Below are 18482 nucleotides of genomic sequence, written 5' to 3'. Positions count from 1 at the left end.
TAAATTGAGCCCAGCCATGCAAACATGTAAGACAGACGGTGAGCCATTTTTGCTATGTTAATTGCAGTCCCTACCTCTCCATGAGTTGGCTTTCTTCATTCAGGTACCTACATGGAGCTCTAACAGAAGCTAGATGCATTGGTATGTATTCAAAAGGCACTTACCCTACATCTCAGAAGACTGACACCCTCTCATACTCCCAGTCCCTGTCCTGTGCTATTACTTTCTGAGCAACTTTAAACAGCAAACATGTAAAACAAAGACTCATAGGGAAATGTTTCCTCTTATTTGCACAATGGAAGAATTCTTCCCACTTTCTCCCGCAAATTCAACGCTTGAAGTCTCAGTCTGGTGTTACTGACTTCTACAGCTACAGCAGCAGGTTGTAAATTCTGATATCCTGTGGCGTTTAAAGAATAGACAAAGGGACAGACAGCACTGTGTAGGGGAGATCCTTTGCCACTCACTAGCGTAGACAACCCAAGAGATGTGAGGGTTAGAGGTCATATATTTACTGAAGTAAGCTGGAAGCATTCAGAGGTGGAATTTTGTTGTGGTGGTGGTAATGAACACACTGGCTCTTTTGAGGACAGAAGCTGTAAAAATAATCCCAGGTACAAAAATGCATGGAAGATACTTGATTCCCATTTTGTACTTACCTATTTTTGCAAGAGAGGCAAGGAGTATCCAAAGAGTAACTTCATAGGGAATTTGCACATAGTCATAGTCCACTGTGAAAACATGTAGCCTCGTACCTTGTGAAGAGCCAGCAGCACCCCCATGATCAGGTTCATAGTGAGGCAAGAAACTCGTGCTCAGGTTGGGCTCATCCACATAAGCAGCAGCAGTACAGCGTACCAGACTTGACAGTGACAGCAACCAGGTCAAAAGCTTTGCATGCGCAAGCACAGCAGAGCCCATGTCTGAGGCTGTGACTCTTATTACAGATACAGCGTATAGCGGGTGCATGAAGGTGTGCAACACTCACTCCTGTTGATTCATGCTGCTCATAGCCACAGCCACTTCTTCTTTAGGGATGTTTCATTGCTCATTAGAGGTCATTTTAAAAGCCCTAATGTCCCTGTCCTGTTCCTTGTGTTACAGACGGACCTGGAGTTTGCATGAAGATACCGGTTCTGCAGGTTCCTTCAACCCAGATAAGCCCTGGCCACAGCATCACCCTGTTAAGGAATAAAAAAGCCCTTTCCAACTGCACTATTTATCCAGCCACTCTGATACTTTTTCCCACTGTCCAAAAAAAAAAAAAAAAAAAAATAAAAAGAAAAGCCACAATGCACCCAATTCAGGCAGCAAGTGCGGCACGAGTAACAGCATCAGGTGGGAGAGACAGTGGCACCCTAAGCAAGGAGGAGACCCTGCTCCATACCTTCCTCTCCTGCCCTCACTGCCCGTCTGCCTCCCCAGTGCAACTGGCACCTCAGGTACCACGCTTGGCGCTGCTCACTGGTCCTGTCTCACCTGGTAACAAAACTACCTGGTGTGTAAATAAATGGACTCTGCAGGGCTTACAGTAGGGACATCTGGTGGAAGACCACGCGAATTACGTTCTCGTTTAGAAACGTGTTCTCTCTCTGAAATGCATGTATGTAACTTAGCACATTATAGAAAGAGGAATGTCGGAGTCACTTGATGTGCCTAAAACTGGATGTTGAGCTGTCTTGTATTTAACATTTCTTTTACTTATGACAGCAAGGCATAAGTATAAGGCATTGGACAACCAAATTCTCCCCCTCCAACAAGACATTCACCATTATGGAACATTTTTTTTAAGGCCAGCCTCTTCTCTCCTCCACAAAAACTGTGTTAGGATAACAAGGTGTGCAAACATCGTAACGTTGACTAGAAGCTGCTAAAGTCTGTATTATATACATTAGAAGTGAGTCAATTTAATTTACTGACAAATTATCCAAATTACCCATGGATCTGGTTGTGTTGGAAAACAAAGCTGAATCTCACAGACTGTTGGGTTGCCTCTACATTAGGGATCCAGTGTATATGCTCTGAGATGCTCTGCAGTGCAAAGCAAAAGGCAACAAGTGGTGACAATTAGGAAATCTGCTTCACAAGCTTATGATCTGAACTTAAACCCCACTGCAGATGCAACTGCAGTGACAAAATTTTCACTGGTACAGACAGTGATGCCGTTCAATGTTCTGTTTCTCCACAAGACACTGTCTTGTTCTTCTGCCTCCCAGCACCACCACTAGTCATCCCACTGAAGACTTTGAACCCAATACAGAATTAGATAGATAGGGCTCAGCCTGTTTGCAAGAATTGTTCTTTTTTTCAGTATGCTGCTCCTGTTAACAGCAGTATTTCTCGAAGTCCTTTTCCAACATGGAATCCCATGGATGACCTATTCAATTAGCACTATAAGACAAGAATCCATTAAATCAAAGGCCAAATGAGGTCAGCAGAACACCAGATCAGTGGCTCTTCCACTCAGATTTTCTTAACACTAATCATTGCATTTCACTTAGCTACAGCCATACGCACACAGACTGCAAGCTGCCTGGAGGGTAAGTGATACAAACCCTGGAGAGTTAGCAGCCAGAGGTCTGGAGGGAAATACTTCAGAGTCCCTGGAAGTCTACTAGCTGTGACACCCAGGGCTTTGATATACAGCTGCAGCACACCCCTAATACCAACAGGTTCAATGGGACCCAGCACCAGAAAGGATCAGCAGTGTGCAGATGTCTTCAAGTGTGAAATGGTTCACAACTGGAAGGAACGCTTTCTCCCATTGCAGGGAGGATGGAGATACCTGGGATCAGTTCAGACACAGTGCTCCTACTTTCCTGAACCCCTTCAGCATACCCAGTTGTGGCAGTCTCCCAGAGCTTTTCTTCCCTGGTACTCCCACAGGAGGAGGCAAATTCTTGAAAGAGTTTGGATTTGTCCCACTGGACTGCACAGGAAAATTAAATTGCAAGCTTATTCTGGAGCTCCCTTTTTTAATCTTTTTTCTAGAAAACAAGTATAAAAACATTCCAGAAGAAATACAGTGCAAAGAACAAAACATTCACGTGTATGTCTCAACATCATAGCAAAAGAATATAATAAATATAATAATAATAAAATAATAATTTATGAAAGGTAGCTCACATTTACAGTTGTGTGCAGTGCTACTTACTTTTACTGTGGGCTGCAGCACTGTCACACTGCAGTCCTCCTCACTGTTTAGGATTGAGCTATTGCTGACTGTAGTGACAGTCTACAGTGGTCAGCCAATGTAGAAAAGAACCTTTTACAATCACATCACCATTCCTGAGGCTGCTGTCATCCCTCTGTGAAATTTCTGCTATCGATATACCAGACTGAATAACCTTTGGAAAAAGCCCTTCGGGCTGCAATTTCCCAACACCTTAGTAGTTTTCACTGGCATGTGATAATGCATGTATTTCCAGAACTTCTTGTCTGGAGCAGCAGAAATAGAAGACTTCCAGGTAACAACTGGTAATATCCGAAGAGCCTTCCTCACTACTGGAGGCAAAGTCTCTGGCTCTTGGAAAGCCTGGAACTTTATTAGCACCAGCTTGATCTTTTTGTCTTCCAATGCACAATTCACCGCTGCCTGCAGTTCAAAGATGCTTGGTCCGCTGACGTAGGCTGGGCTCAAAATAATGATTGCTCGTCTGCTTTGTTTAATAGCTGTAACAACTTCATCTGTGTATGCTGGAGAAGAAATGGCAATCGTTATTGCTTTCTAGAATGAGCTTTTTATCTCTTTATCAACAGCTAAACCCCAGAAATAGAGAAAACCAGAAATAGGGATGCTGAGCAATCACATAACCTCTAGAAATATGTTTGACGTCAGAGGGTACCACGGCTGTTCTTATGCAGCCTGGAGAACACAACTTGCTTCTTAGGAGGTAGAGGGCACAGCTGAGGCCTCAACACACTTTGTTGCTGCTCAGAGAGGGTCTCAAGGATGCTTGGACTTGTCTTTGTCTCTTCCAGGGACAGGTACTGAGGGATTTCTAATTACTGCAGGTAACTGAATAAAGTTGCTCAGAAAGTAACTACTGAAATATTTAGGGTCTTCTTTTCAGGGGATGGAGTCTGCTTGCAAAGAAATTCTTGGACAAGAAGCTTTGTCTCAGCCTAGTAGCTCCCTGCTGACCACACTCAGATGTGTGTGTGCCTCAGGTGCGGGGGCTAGAATAAGGAACGAAACACATTGAGATTTGAGCAGAAACTCCAGTACCAAGATATACCATTTGCAGATCTGGTGCATAAGGCTTTTTGGAAAGTGAAAAACAATTTTATAAAGAACCAAAGATTTTCTACCATCCACAGAGACCTTACCTCCTCCTGGAAGAATATCTCTTTCAAGAATGCATAACTTGTATCCATATTTATTTTCCAGCATATCTGGAAGAAGCTCCAGAGCAAATTTTTCCTCACTAATTAAAGTAGAGTCACTTTCAGAAGAGTCTAGTTTTGCATAGGACACAAACGCATCAAATTCTTTGCCATCTAAAATAAAATAAATAACACTGTATACGTTAACAAGTCTGTCTGAAGCATTCAGCTTCTTTTTTAATGCTCAGTTTCCATTTATATCTATTCAAGTAGGCACAACACAAACCTATAATTATCACCTGTTGGTGAAGTACAGCCAACCCTTTGTCCTCACTGGCTTGCAAATTTTGTAGAAATACGCTACCAAAGCAAATGAGGAAGCTACAGATGACTAGTGCAAGGAAGTTTAAATCAGTCATTTTTCTGTATTTTCACAAACATGGTCCAGTTTTCACCAGTGGAAGATCTGGCCCCTCCAGGCAAAATCCATGTTGTAGGGAGTGATTCCCAATATTTTCTCTCATTTGCCCCCACGCTGATTCCAAAAATACTCATCAACGCATGATCCACTTTGAAAATATAGTGAATTTTAAAGGAACAATGTTCTTAGATAGCAGTAGCTTTCAAAAGATATGTTATTTTCATATACAGTTATGTTTGTATTCAGAGAGACTGGTGCAAGTAGCAAAGCCCAAGTCTGGTCCAAATATCAGCTCAGACACTGAATTCTGACCAGTTCCTGAACTTTGTTTCAGTCTCATTAAAATACTACATTTGTGAGGTGCAAATGAAAAATATATAAAGAACTTTTCTCAGCTTTGAAATACCCTGGTACCAATGACCTGAGATAGGCCCATTCTTAACTACAAACAAATGTTATCTACTTGCTAAATAAGTTTGAACTACTCTTGAGAGAGGAGGAAGGAAAACAAAAGGAATTGCTGGTGAAAGCAAAAAGAACAATGGACTCAGTTGGGTTCTCCATATGTAGTTTCTAGATGCTATTTAAGGTGTCCTAAGGTTGGTGGGACTGCCAAATTCGACATGGGATCTATTGGATACTCAAATCTGTTGGAATGGCAGGACATCCTCAGGCAGTACCGATGACATCAGACACCTATGTTCAATCAGCTGAGTTGTATCATATGTCAATACAGTTAACAGAAACCAGAAAGAAATTCAGCTGTTTAGTGTAGAGTCCTGCTGCAGTGGGTGCTGCTGCAGGGTGAGCTGAGAAGCTCTCTAGGTTTCACCATATGACTACATCTTCACTGCACAGGAACTGAGAGACCTACCTCCAGCACAGACACCTAAGTAATGTTGATGAGTATCACCCTGTGCCTCAGTGCTAACCTCCTGATTTCTATCCTTAGATGTAAGATTAGGATCACAAACTTGAGCTAGATCCATCAGGTTCCCACAGGATCCAGAAGAGCCCATATGGATTCCAGGGAGCAAAGGAAATACACGTAGAAAACTAATGACAAGCATGAGCTGGGGTTGTACAGCTACATTCAGAAGCAGCACGTAGCAGAAATATGTCATCAAAACATAGGTGTGCAGATTAGGTTTAGAGGCCAAGGATATGATTAGACAACACATTACATCTCTGCTCCTCCCCTCTGCTCCTCCACTGCTTCCGTCTACTGGTACTGAAGCTCTTGTGGTAACAGAGGAAGCTGATTCACTTTGCTAACTATTCACTGTTTTTTACTGACTTATTTTTCTGCCAAGTTGAGCCAATTTAGGCCCACAAGAGTGAATCAGCAGCAGCAGGCACGCAGGACTAGTGTGGGACTTGAAGGTGGGACAGTGGGTCACTGGATTGGTTTAGCTGAACTTCAACTACACCCTGAATTGAAGCTCCTTTGAAAACAGTTTTTAAATGGCAGTAAACTGCACTACAAGCCAGCTATTCCTTATTTCACCTACAGAGGTCACTGCAATCTTATTAGCCAATGACCATTAATAAAGACATCACCGTTTTCCTTTATAATATTACTATTAAAATAGCAAGTTAAAAACATATACACTGTAAACACCACTAGGAATTTTTTTTTCCCCTAGAATTGTACAGAAAAAAGTTACAACCTGAGGATGCCCAAAGGGTAGGAAATGAAGAATACCTGAGTTAAACAAAATGACAGCATACGGGATCTATAAATATTAGTACCACAGCTTCTGCATTGTTTCTTTCTCCTTGTGGAAGAAGGAATGATTTTTAAGAGATATATCTAAATTGGCTAAGGAGGGCTAGAGAGGCATGAGAAAAAAGGTGACCTTACTCCTGTCTTCAAATACCGCATAGGAGAGTACAGAGATGATGGACACAGATTCTTCTCTGAGGTGCACAGCAATAGGAGAAGAAGCAAGAGACAGAAGATGCAACAAGGGAAATTCTCGTTAGATGTTCATGAAAAAGTTTGTACTGTGAGGGTAGTCAAACACTGCAGCACATTGTCCAGAGAGATTGTGGAGTCTCTATCCACAGGGTCCTGAGCAACCTGGACTAGGTTGGCTCTGCTACGAGCAGCGTGTGGGATCAGACAACTCCCAGGAGTCCCTTCCAACTTTGTGAGATTCTACAAGTCTCTGATTCTGCGCCAGGAGGGATGGAAAAGAAGAAACAATGGAAAGGAAGATATGGCAAAATTAAGTCATAACTGCTGCTATGAGCAAGCCCTTTCAGACCTCGGGTAACTTGACATGCATCCACATGAAGTGAGGAGGACATAATCGTGCAGATGAGAACACATTTTATGGCCAATCACCTTAAGCAGAAAACTATCTGGGTAGGCAGAGTTGGTCTGCACACCCAATGCTCCCAAGCTGCAAATGGTGCTGTATGCATGTGGTACATGGGAGTCAAGGAGCAGGATAGAGGCTGCCACGATGGAACCTAACGGTGTCTCCAACTTCAATGTGCAAACCTTGGCAGGTCTGTCTCCGTCCTACTGATATACAGGGTGAGCTCTTAGGGGACTTTCCAGAGGTTCTTAAATCAATTTGTTACGAAATAGAGGGGAAATTTTGAGTGATTTCCCAAATCGCTTTTGCCAACTGCCTTAGGGTTCACAAAAATACGTTCCAAAGGGCAGTTAATTGTCTCATTGTGTATGTATTTATAGATATCTAGATACAGTTATTTCACACTCACATATAATCTATGTATACACATGCAAACACAAAAGCAGACTCGGACACCTATATCACAAGCTGCATCAAAACTCAAGAATTTTTAGAAAAATTTCCTTGGGCACCTACTATCAGATTTCTTTCGATCCATGTAAGAAAACTGTATGTTAAATTCTTTGAAGTAGGCACTGTCATTTCTGATACATTTTGACACTGCCTACTATGTTGGAGGCCCATTTTAGTGGAGATGAAGGAGCGATGCTACTATGGAGATTTGAAATGTTGGAAGCTGATCAGCCTGGTGTAAATGTCAAGTTAGTCAACGTAATTTTTAGAAAGGAAATAGGAATATTTCTTAAATGTACACTTCCCAGCTGGTGTCCTACACCACCTTATTTCACTTTTTTGTGTATTATTCTGAGAAATTATTTGGCTTCAAGGGAAAAATACAATAGGCTCTGGAGTCCTTCACTTAGTTCTGCAAGGACATAAGATTCTTGTCCACAGGTTCTGTTGAACACTTTGGGAGAATGAGGTTAGAACATTGGAGATGCTCCATTGTTTACTGCAAAGGGACTGCCAAAACTTCCAACTTCCAAAACTTCCTACTCTAATCTTCTGTGGGTAAATTAGCGATCTTGTGACAGGCTAACCTTGACATTTCAGTTGGTGTTAGATATTTCCTCCACACTGCCCAGCTTTTTTCCCATCTGAATCCATTGAGCACCTTGCTAGCCTTTGTATCAGCTCAAAGAGAACAGGATTGTTAAGAGATTTTAATCTAATGGTTAATTCATACTGGGTTAACCCACATGGCAAAAGGCAGTAGAAAAACTGGGGAAAATTTCTATTACACAATGTTTCTTACCTCCTGCAGTTTCGTTGTGGACCAGATAACTTCGGTACATTAGCACTATTTCAATCCAGTGCTGGTAAATAAAGGCAGTGCACAAAAGGAATCCAAACAGAGCAGAAATGGCACTGCACAGTACGTGTAAAAGAAACACTGTAGAAAGAAAAGGGTCTATCATAACTCAGGCTTTCCAAAATAATGTTGACACATAGATGAAAAACTCAGTCCAGAAATGGGGGTAAACCATCTCACAATCTTCATTCTTGCCCCACTGGCAAACTCTAGGGAAGTCAGGAATTCATTTAGCTACAAACCTCAACACAGACTTTCAGTCTACCATCAGGGACCTTTTTTGAATGGTATCTCCGTGATGGTTTGAATAGTCAATCTGTGATTGAAGGCACAGAGAAAACAGTCTGTGGTACACTCAGCTGGGCTGAAAGTAGTCATCGCTTGACATGGAAAAGACACATCAGAACACACGTAGCTGCACACAGTGCCCTGCTAGAGACTTCCTGTGCCAATCCAACAATGAATCTCCACTGTGAGCTATGGTTCAATAGTTTAATTTCCACACTGATTCTGGTTTTGGCCTTTGCTCAAAAGGCTGCCACATTCGTATCAGTTATGGTAACTTCTCATGCTGAGGATTGGGGAAACAAACAGAAACATCCTATGAAAATCAAGGCATACTATTGCTTTCAGCATCTGTTCTGGTTTAGTTTAGTTGATTGCCTATTAATGTTCAGAGACACCGCCCTCCTCTTCTTCCTCCCCGTTACTCTCCAGTTTCTGCTTGGCCCACCTGCCTGCAGTAAGTCTGCAGATACCCCCGTCCTTCTGAGTAGTCCTCAGAATAATGTGCCTTTCTAGACATCTGACAAATCAAACTTTTTCCATCCAGCTTCAAGAAACTTCTGCAGCACACCCAGCTAAAAAGCCACGGTCCATGGGGAATTAACTTGTAACAGTGAGTAAATCAAAATGCGCCTTCGAGGACAAATAGCCATCCGTCAATAGTTTTACCTCTCTGCTTTCTTTTCAGCTGGATCACAGCACTTGCATTCCCCACCGAATTCTCAGCAAAGCACATGAAGTTGCTTCCGAGGTCCCTTTCAGTAACTTCGTTCAGTTTCGCAACATGAAGAAGTGTGTGCCCCTTTAAACCGTTTGTATAAACACTGAAGAGAAAAAAAAATATTTATTTGCATGATACCTTTGCTGTTCATTCACACAATCTCCCAGTGTCTTACAATACAAAGAAAGAAGAGCTTGCGACTTCTTAACATTCAGCTTGAACTTTCAACAGCAATGCAATATTCTGGTTTGTAACTTCCGTTTGGTTTTTACACTAACATCAAAGGTCTGCAGACTGAAAGGTTGGTTTATTCTTAATTCATCAACTCAGCAAAATACTGAAGCATTTGCCTAGTTGTAAATATATAGCCCACTTGGACTTCTATAAGATTTATTTGTATTTTTCTAAGATGTAAAAAATTCCACCAGGGAAAATGCATGAGAATGAAACCTCAAAAGGAACCCTAAGAGAAGACTAGCTGGGCAAAAAGACTGAGCAGCACAGCCTCCTGCACAGGGGTAAAAGCCCAAGAACAGGATAGGCAAACAGAATAAGACAGATATAAGGGATAGAAGTATAAGAAATGAAGAGGTAACAGAGAAATGGGGCTGAGTGAGGGTTGTGGCAAACAGGTCTGTGTCCGCAGCCACTCAAGAGTAGGCAGGGTTTCTGAGTGTCAGGATTCCTCTTTGAAAGCCACAAGTACAGGTGTCTCTGGGTGGTCATGAAGGCACCTCACATCATGCCACTGCAAAATGACAGTCTGCCATGACCCTACCTCTGCTAAGTCAAGGTAAGCGAGCTTGGGCAAGGGTTCAACCTGTACTGAAAATCTGTTGGGAATGTTTTATTCATTTGGGTGTTTAAAAAATAAACAAACAGAAAATGAACACATGCAAAAAGCTAAAAACTTGGTAGGAAGGACGTTACAAAGCTAAACATTCAAAAGTTAGGAAAACCCAATTTCCAATCTACCTCATGAGTGTGTGTGTACGACATCATCATTTGTTATTTTTTCCCCATTTGATGCCTATTAAGAACTTGATTTCAGCTGTGACAGCAGGGCTTTTGCTTCCCCTGGTGTACAGAAAAGTTTTCCCATAAAGATAACTCAGGGCTGTGTAGTGAAAGACACACTTGTCTGTGTCGCCTCCACTATGTTTCCTGCCCAAGTTGGACACTGCGTGAGTGAATGAAACAGAGAAGTACAGGAAGGAAAGAGAAGCATCACGACTATTTGGGTTGTCCCCCAGTCACAGGAAATCTATCCTTCACACATTGCTTCTTTGCAGGGTCTGGTTAATTCTTGCCAGGGAAGACTCCTGAAATTCAGTGTCCTGAAATTCAGTGCTGCAAGTCCTCAGACTGGCTCAATAAACACACCACAATGTCTAAGGCACCCAAACTACTTTCCATATCCACAGTACTGTTTTACTGATCTGGTTTATTCCCTGCTCAGAGACAGCTTCCAAAGGCAGATTGTGCGAGCTGCTAGCAAGGCATAACAGAGGAAACACTTGAAAAAAGCTTTGGGAAGAAGAGTTAAGATTGCATAGAAAATTTGAGTTCTTGACTTTACGGCCATCAATATGTGCTTCTGCGTGTGAAGTGCACATGCCCGTCACATGCTCACGGACATACACATTGATATGTTGAAGAACAGAGGCTTCTGAGTTTCCTTCAGTCACATGTATCCAGTAAAGCTGTTGTAGATGGGTTTTTTACAGTTGCCAACTGTAGGAGTAATCAGGCTAGTGGGTTTTTTCTTACCTTGTTTCCTGATTCAATTTCTCTTTTGTATTTTCTTTGTTGTTTCTTTTCCATGTTACCCTCATCAGAGATCTTTCAAACCCAAACTGTACACGGCATTCCAATTCAAGTGGCTTTCCTGGAACAAATTAGCACAGGAAAACCATGCATGGAGGTCACCAGAGTATTTTCCTCTTAAATAGCCTGGGATCTATACAACACATGATGCTTCCTCTAATATCCACAAAGATATATATAAAGAAAAAACCCCTACATTTTATATAAAATTCTTATACTCTTAGAGAGCAAAGCTGTTTTGCTTTATCAAGATCTATCATTACCTATTAATACCTCATTTAAACATTTTCTTTCACTTTCAGATGACGAATTGAAACTTACCGAGCTCTGCTTCAAGGATCACCACACCATTGGGATACAAGAAGTTTGGTGGATGGATAGTGTTTTTTTCTGCAATTAACAGGAATACTATTAATAACTATAATGTTATCATCAGTGCAGAAGATCAGAGAAATTATCTTACAGAATTTTCTTTTTCAAATGTTAGGTGGTATTGAGACACCTAAGTCCAAGAGGATGATTTACAGTTGTTTGGGTGTCTGAGAGTGCACAGATAAGGGAGTTTTGACCACAAAACTTATATAGCCTCTTTAAAGACCTTCTGCCTCAGTTACTCTGAGACATTGCGATATTACATGAGGTGAGCAGCTCAGTGTCTAGCCTGCATTTAAGTTTATTTAGGATTCAGAGATTAAGCCCCACCCCTTGCAAAACCCCCTGAAGGATGCAATCCTCATACCAGTTCCCTGCCAAGCCCCATTCCATGCCCAGTAAGCACACATGCAGCACATATACCTCATTTGCAAGCGCAGGTACTTGCATTAAAAAAACTTTTTTTTTTTTTAAACAAAATCTGCTAAAGGGCACAGATAATGACACCCACAGTTCATACAATCTACTAAGCAATTACCCAGGCTCCGGAAAAACAGCCTGAAGGGGCTAAAACCCACAGCTCTGGTACACTAGGAAAGTCCCATACTGCAGGAAATGGTGCCACACAACACCTTTTTTTTTTTTAAACCAAGCCACAGCAGAGAAATGTGTGCAAGATTCAGGGGGAGTATATTGTATATGGCACCTTTCAAGCTTTTTTCTGACTCCGCTCTGAAGTGAGGGAAAAGAACTGAGAACCGCAGTGTGTTAGCTAAGGTTCAGCCAGATCAGAATAAAAGCAGAGTTAGTCCATGCCTGCTCGGAAAATATTGTGGGAATATAGCCATAGAGAAGAGTAAAAGAGCACCAGACTTTGTAACCCAGCACACAGAGGTCTCAAAAGTCGGTGACGTGGTTTCCAGGCCCTGTCCTGATGGGGTGTATATATTTTTCCCATGACTACTTAGTACCAAATGCATCAAACATCTGCAAAAAAGGGACCAGTTATTTCAGGGGAGTGTTGTCCTCACTAGACTGTAGAACCAGGCTGCCTCACGTGACACCTTTCTTTCACTCCCTAAATCTTGTTCTCCCTTCCACAGAGTGACCCTCTTTCCACCAAGATGCTGAGAATAGGTCCTGTGCTGTTGTTGTATAGAAACAGCTGTACTGGGTCCATCCAGCTCAGGATATAGAACAGAGGTAGCTACGTTTTCCTCTGGGACCTGTGATTAACTGGAGTGACTGGAGTGTCTGACGAGAGTGTCCTACAGCACTCAGCCAGAGATACCTGGAGAAAAGCATAACCACACCTCTCTTTTAGCAAACTAAACGGTCTCCCTTGTTCCTGGTCCTGAGTTGCCAGTATGCTCCCTTGCACTGTGTTTACATTGCCCAACAGCGCTCTGCCAGGCAATATCTGGGCTTGGCCTGAAGGGCAGCAGAGGACAGGAAATATTATGGAAAAGGTCACCATGATTTGAAGGGGAATATAAGGCCATGCCATATCACTGTGCCAGAGAGTTCTGGCCAGTTTTATTTAGTAATTCATACAAAGCCTAAATGAACAGGTGGTGCAGGCAGTGATGCTTTCCCCCAAACAGCACATGCAACAACAAATGGCTTGTTTGGTGGTTAGATTGCTCACAGGTCTCCTGTTTCCTCTGCTGTTAAAAAGTTAGTTAGGTGGAAGATGGGCGGTGATCCCACCAACATCACCTTCCTCATCATTGTCACATTAAAAAATTGAAGGTTTCATCCATGCCACAAGGAACGATTTTTTTTTATCTAACGCCTATTTTCACATAAGCCTCTACTTCCAGGACAGAGGTAGGATTGAGATACACTGCTTTTGTCCACATTTCCCATGCAGCATTAGGACTCCTTCTTCCTAGTACATTAGTATCTTCCTAACACTCCCCATACGGTAAATGGAAAATGTTGGCACCGCTTGGAGTTTCACGAATTCTTCTCCCAGATCAAAAGGTCAAAATCCTTTTGTAGATTTGATCCCCACTCTTAGGAACTACAATAAATCCAAGGTGGAATTAGATCTTGAAAATGATGACATTGTGTGCTACATGTTATTACTGAACATTGAAGGTTCTAGTCAATGCCCCAGTATGCCCTCAGAATACTTGGAAGAGGATTTTAATGATTGTGTAGCTAATTTAGTTTCTGGGTTGTTCAGAACAGCCTGAACAAAAGACATAAACAGGGTAGGAAAGAATAGAGAGAACATACTTTATTTCAGGTATTTTATTCCAAGTTATTAATGACATTTTTCTTAATGACTTGGATGCAGGACTTAAAAGAATACTAATTAAGTTTGCTGATGACACAAAATTGGGAGGAGCTGTTGACACTCTTAAGGGCAGAGAGGCCCTGCAGGGAGATATAGACAAATTAGAGAGCTGGGCAATCACCAATCGTATGAAATTTAACAAGAGCAAGTGCTGGATTTTGCACCTGAGGCACTGCAACCCTGGGTGTACGTACAGACTGGGGAAGGAGAGGCTGGAGAGCAGCTCCATGGAGAGGGACCTGGGGGTTCTGGTCAATGGCAAGTTGAACATGAGCCAACAGCGTGCCCTGGCAGCCAAGAGGGCCAGCCGTGTCCTGGGGTGCATCAAGCCCTGCATTGCAGCCGGGCGAGGGAGGGGATTGTCCCATTTTGCTCTGTGCTGGTGCGGCCTCACCTCGAGTGCTGGGTGCAGTTTTGGGCACCACAGTGTGTTAAGGATATAAAGCTACTAAAGAGTGTCCAGAGAAGGGCCACAAAGTTGGTGAAGGGTTTAGAGGAGAAACCGTATAGGAGCGGCTCAAGTAACTTGTTTTTTTCAGCCTGGAGAAGAGGAGACTGAGGGGAGACCTCATTGTGGTCTGCAGCTTCCTCACAAAGGGAGGAGGAGGGGCAGGCACTGATCTCTCTGGTGACCAGTGACAGGACCCGAGGGAATGGCAGGAAGACATGCCAGGGGAGGGTTGGTTGGCTATTACGAAAAGGTTCCTCACCCAGCGGGTGGTGGAGCCCTGGCACAGGCTCCCCAAGGAGGCAGTCATGGCACCAAGCCTGACGATGTTCAAGAAGCACTTGGACAACACCCTCAGAGGCATGGTGTGAATTTGGGGTTGTCCTGTGCAGGGACAGGAGCTGGACTCAATGATCCTTGTGGGTCCCTTCCAACTCAGGTCATTCTATGATTCTATGATTACTCACCAATGACTTCTACTGTTACTGCTGTTCTCACTGTCCACTTGGTAGTGTTGTCATATAGAATGTAATCACACACATATATTCCAGCATCTTTGTCATAGGTTGGATTCAAGTAGATTTCGTTATGCTTAAGCTTTAGGCTTTGTCTGCTTTTCCTATGTTTTATCTGATTACCATCCTAGTGAAAATAAAAGAATGTCAAGGAATTACAAGTCCTTTTTTGTTGTTGTTGCTTTTATTAAATTATAAGATATTTTGATAGAATTACCATGGCAGTAGTTCTAAGACAAAATCTTTCCACTGAAATCCAAAAGAAGATTTATTAGGAGTCTGAGGACATTTGTCAGTTGTATTAAAAATTGTGGTGTGTAATATGTGACTACCATTGTCTTTTTAAAAAAGTTATTTAAAATTTGTGATTGCTGACAGAAATGTGAAATCACAAACCTAATCTAAAATAAAGTCCTATTACAAAAAAGCAGCAAAAAGGATCACTTTTTTGATGGACTAGGTTTTTATTTTGTAAATAATTTATTTTGAAAACATTTTCATGTTCTTTTATGAGTAGAAATAATGGTTTTGGATTGTCTGAGATTGACAACACTGTCACTACTTTTAAAAGGATGGAAACTCACTATTTTTTGAAAAGCGCCTCTATTTTTCAGCTTAGTGTAGTCATATGCTTTAAGACCACTAAGAATTTTCCTTAAATGAAATTCCTGAAAAAAAATCCAGTAACACAAAACGGAAAGAATCTCCTTGGATTCAGATCAAGATGTAGGTAAAGGTATACCCCATTTAAAGTTTGAAAGTAAATGAAGAGTAACTTTGACTAGATCATAATTCTACTTGATAGAATAAATAATATAAATAATACCAGGTAGTGAAATGCACAATTGAAATTTCAGTCATTTTCATTTGTTCATTTATACAGGGTTAGATGGTATATTACAATTTGTACAAACAATAGGAATAAATTTTAGTTTTCAAGTCTTTTAGTGGTGATTTGAAAAAGAGTAAGTCAACAATGTTTCAGTGGAATAGTGTTTCATTAAAAACAGGAGTCTTGGAAAGAACAATTTGAAACCTTAACCTTAAAAGAACTTTGTTTCTAACAAAGCCACTTTTTCTTTGGTGTATCTGATGTTTTCAGAATTTAAAATTCAAAACAATTTAAAAGTCAAAACAAAACTTAAAAATCTAAATTTCAATCATACATTAGTTTTGTAAAGAACCTGTTTTGATTTTCTATTACTTCAATTTCTTAGCTGAAGAGAAAGCTTTTCTAGGCATCTATATCACGGAATAACATTTCGGGTGTGGCAAATCTCTTCAAAACCCTTACTTACAGACTTGATATATAGCAATTCAATATCCTATTTTTGTGTTGAATTTCTCAGGCTGTGTTGTCTGCCAGAGAAGGGTTCAAGAACCTATTGCACATAAGCATTAACTAGACCTAAAGCTATACCTCCAGTGAGCTTTTTCGAATGCTCAAGAGAGTGACTCTTACCTTGTACCATTTCACGTCTGGCTTTTTTACATGGCTGTAGCATTTTGTCCCAGGACAAGCTATTGAATTCCCTTTGCCAGCAAGAAGATATAGCATATTTGTGTCATAACCTGAACATTTTGCCGCCTTCTTTGTTTGAACCTCCAAAACGATTTTGAGACATGGGATTTTTTCCCTTAGTGGTGCAGAAAAAAAAGTTAAACATTTAATATACAAAACAATACAAAACAATTAATTCGTGGATAGAAATATAAGCCTTTTGCTCCATTACGCACCTTATCATACAGACATACACTCCGGAAGCACTCTCCCTTACTGGTTTAAACCAAAGTGCATCCCCTTGCAGAGCAGGATTAGAGCTTTCCTTGATAGCCTTCAGTGGCTCGTTATCTTTCTGATGCCAGAACCATTTCACCTTATGTTGTTTTCGAATTGAGTTGCTATAAATGTGAGTAACATCTCTATCTGGTAAAGCGCATTGTAAAACAAACTCCTCATCACTAATTGCACGATACCATATTTGAGGTTCAACATGGGAACATCCTGTAAAGCAAGACAAGAAGATATCAGTACCACCTGAAAGAACACAAAGTCGTCATATTTTAAAAAAATAATTAGGAATACTACAAAAATACAGCTCTACCTTTCTTTGTGTTAAATAATTTTTATGTGACTGCATGCTGGGTTAATAGAGAATTTATTTCCTTAAACATAGAATTTGCCAGTGTTCGCTGAAGTTTATTCAAAGGTTTATTAGGACTTTTTCAAAAGCCTAATGTGAAAATAGCTTAAGATTTTTAGTGAACTGAAGATTTTCACATGGGTGCTAGCCTGTTAAACCTCAACTCTGTAGAAAAGCAGATGTGGCTCTTCTAAATCTGAAGAGGCAGAGCCTGCCCACCACACCCTATTTAGGGTAAGATTGACACGCATTATTGTCTCACTGCTTTCAAATCTTTCACCTTTCATGTTTCTGTTACTGTCACTAATATTAGACAAATTTTTGGATTCTGAAAGCTGTGGTCACCCATCCTAACCCCAAATTCTCTAAAGGCTGACTGACCTTGCTGCGTAACCCCCCCGCCAGTCAGGATGTGGTAAACCTTGAGAGCATGGCACAATTTCATTTCAGCAGAAGGGAGGGTATGAAATCTTCGGTTCCTTGCCTGCCCACCTGGGAGAATCTTTGCAGTTTCAGTTTGTCTCTGCGAACTGAATTGGATCAAGCTCCTCCAGATAGACTGTGTGGGTGGAAGACTTATATCAGTCTCACCCTGCCTTTCTCTTCCTTCTCCCCCTCTCCCCCCCCAGTAGGCTTGGACCAGCTGCTGGAGACTTCAAGGAGCCACAGAAGCAATTCATTTGCTCCATTCGGTTCTCAGAAATTCTACTTTACATTTTTTCTTTTTTTTTTCATTAGGGAACTGAATTTTGAATCATATTTGTGGTAAACTGTATTACCAATACTTAAAAGGCTTCCAATAGGTCTCGAAATTGCTGTTTGCCTGACGCAAGCATGGAGAGGCACAGGAAAAACTCATGAAGGCATGGCAGAATCCAGATCCACTTTTCTCAGCTGTCAGAAAGCACCATGAACACCAAACCTCACCAATGCAGACTCTCACCTGGCAAGTTAATCTCTCTAACTTCTGCCCCACTGACAAACAGTGCTAGGATCCAGCACAAAGTGAGCATGATTTTCTTTATCAGTTTTGGTTGATACTCTGAGACATTTTCTTTAGGAATCATTTTGTTTTCTGTAAAAGAGGAAAATAGATTTTTTGTAAATAATACTCCAATAAGATAGATAGGCAATCACATATTTTATTATGTAGCTCTAGAAAACTTAGCAGACAGTATTTCCTAGATATTTTGCTTTTTTAAAATGGGGTTTGTAGCACCCTTCCTGCTCATACTGTTCCATACGAATGCAAGATAGATGATATTCAAGAATATGCAACAGTCTTTTTAATTACACCTTGCAGAGAGCTGCTTCTGGGTGGATTTCCAAGTTCTACCTACAGCAACGCAGAACTCCACATCAGGAGTGGAAATCCTGGTCCTTCAGCAGCTGTTGCTGTTAGAAAAGGAACCTGCCCTCTAAGATGAGACATAAGATACCAAATAACAAAATCAGCCTTCAGCTAATGACAACTAACAG

The 18482-nt window shown here is 41.3% G+C and overlaps 2 protein-coding genes across 2 annotated transcripts in view; both read right to left on the bottom strand.

Moving 5' to 3' along the window:
* Positions 1 to 936, bottom strand: part of SLC9A4 (solute carrier family 9 member A4) — a 35930-nt gene extending 34994 nt beyond the window's left edge. The window contains exon 1 of the mRNA XM_064471851.1: positions 660 to 936. Within this exon, the coding sequence (XP_064327921.1) occupies positions 660 to 921 (262 nt within the window). The 5' untranslated portion in view covers positions 922 to 936. The remainder of the gene's footprint in view (positions 1 to 659) is intronic.
* A 2210-nt stretch (positions 937 to 3146) lies between these two features.
* Positions 3147 to 18070, bottom strand: IL18RAP (interleukin 18 receptor accessory protein). The gene is made up of 10 exons (XM_009509798.2): positions 17947 to 18070; positions 16597 to 16864; positions 16322 to 16496; positions 14812 to 14986; positions 11541 to 11609; positions 11163 to 11280; positions 9341 to 9495; positions 8330 to 8467; positions 4330 to 4500; positions 3147 to 3696 (listed from the first exon to the last, which is right to left on the bottom strand). Exons 1-10 carry the CDS (start codon positions 18068 to 18070, stop codon positions 3323 to 3325), a joined length of 1767 nt encoding a protein of 588 aa, XP_009508093.2. The 3' UTR covers positions 3147 to 3322.
* Positions 18071 to 18482: the final 412 nt, after the last annotated feature.

Source organism: Phalacrocorax carbo, chromosome 1 (genome assembly GCF_963921805.1).
Source record: "Phalacrocorax carbo chromosome 1, bPhaCar2.1, whole genome shotgun sequence".
In the NCBI taxonomy this organism is placed as follows: domain Eukaryota; kingdom Metazoa; phylum Chordata; class Aves; order Suliformes; family Phalacrocoracidae; genus Phalacrocorax; species Phalacrocorax carbo.
Note: the sequence above shows the minus strand (reverse complement) of the source record. Positions and strands in the feature narration are given on the sequence as shown.

Bases quoted from the DNA above. Each gene is read 5' to 3' on its own strand.
- IL18RAP (XM_009509798.2), bottom strand. From the start codon at position 18,070: ATGATTCCTAAAGAAAATGTCTCAGAGTATCAACCAAAACTGATAAAG. The intron at 14,987-16,321 runs GTAAGAGTCACT...TATTTTCACTAG, and splicing joins CAGACGTGAAATGGTACAAG to GATGGTAATCAGATAAAACA. The intron at 9,496-11,162 runs GTAAGAAAAAAC...TTTTCTCTTCAG, and splicing joins AAATTGAATCAGGAAACAAG to TGTTTATACAAACGGTTTAA.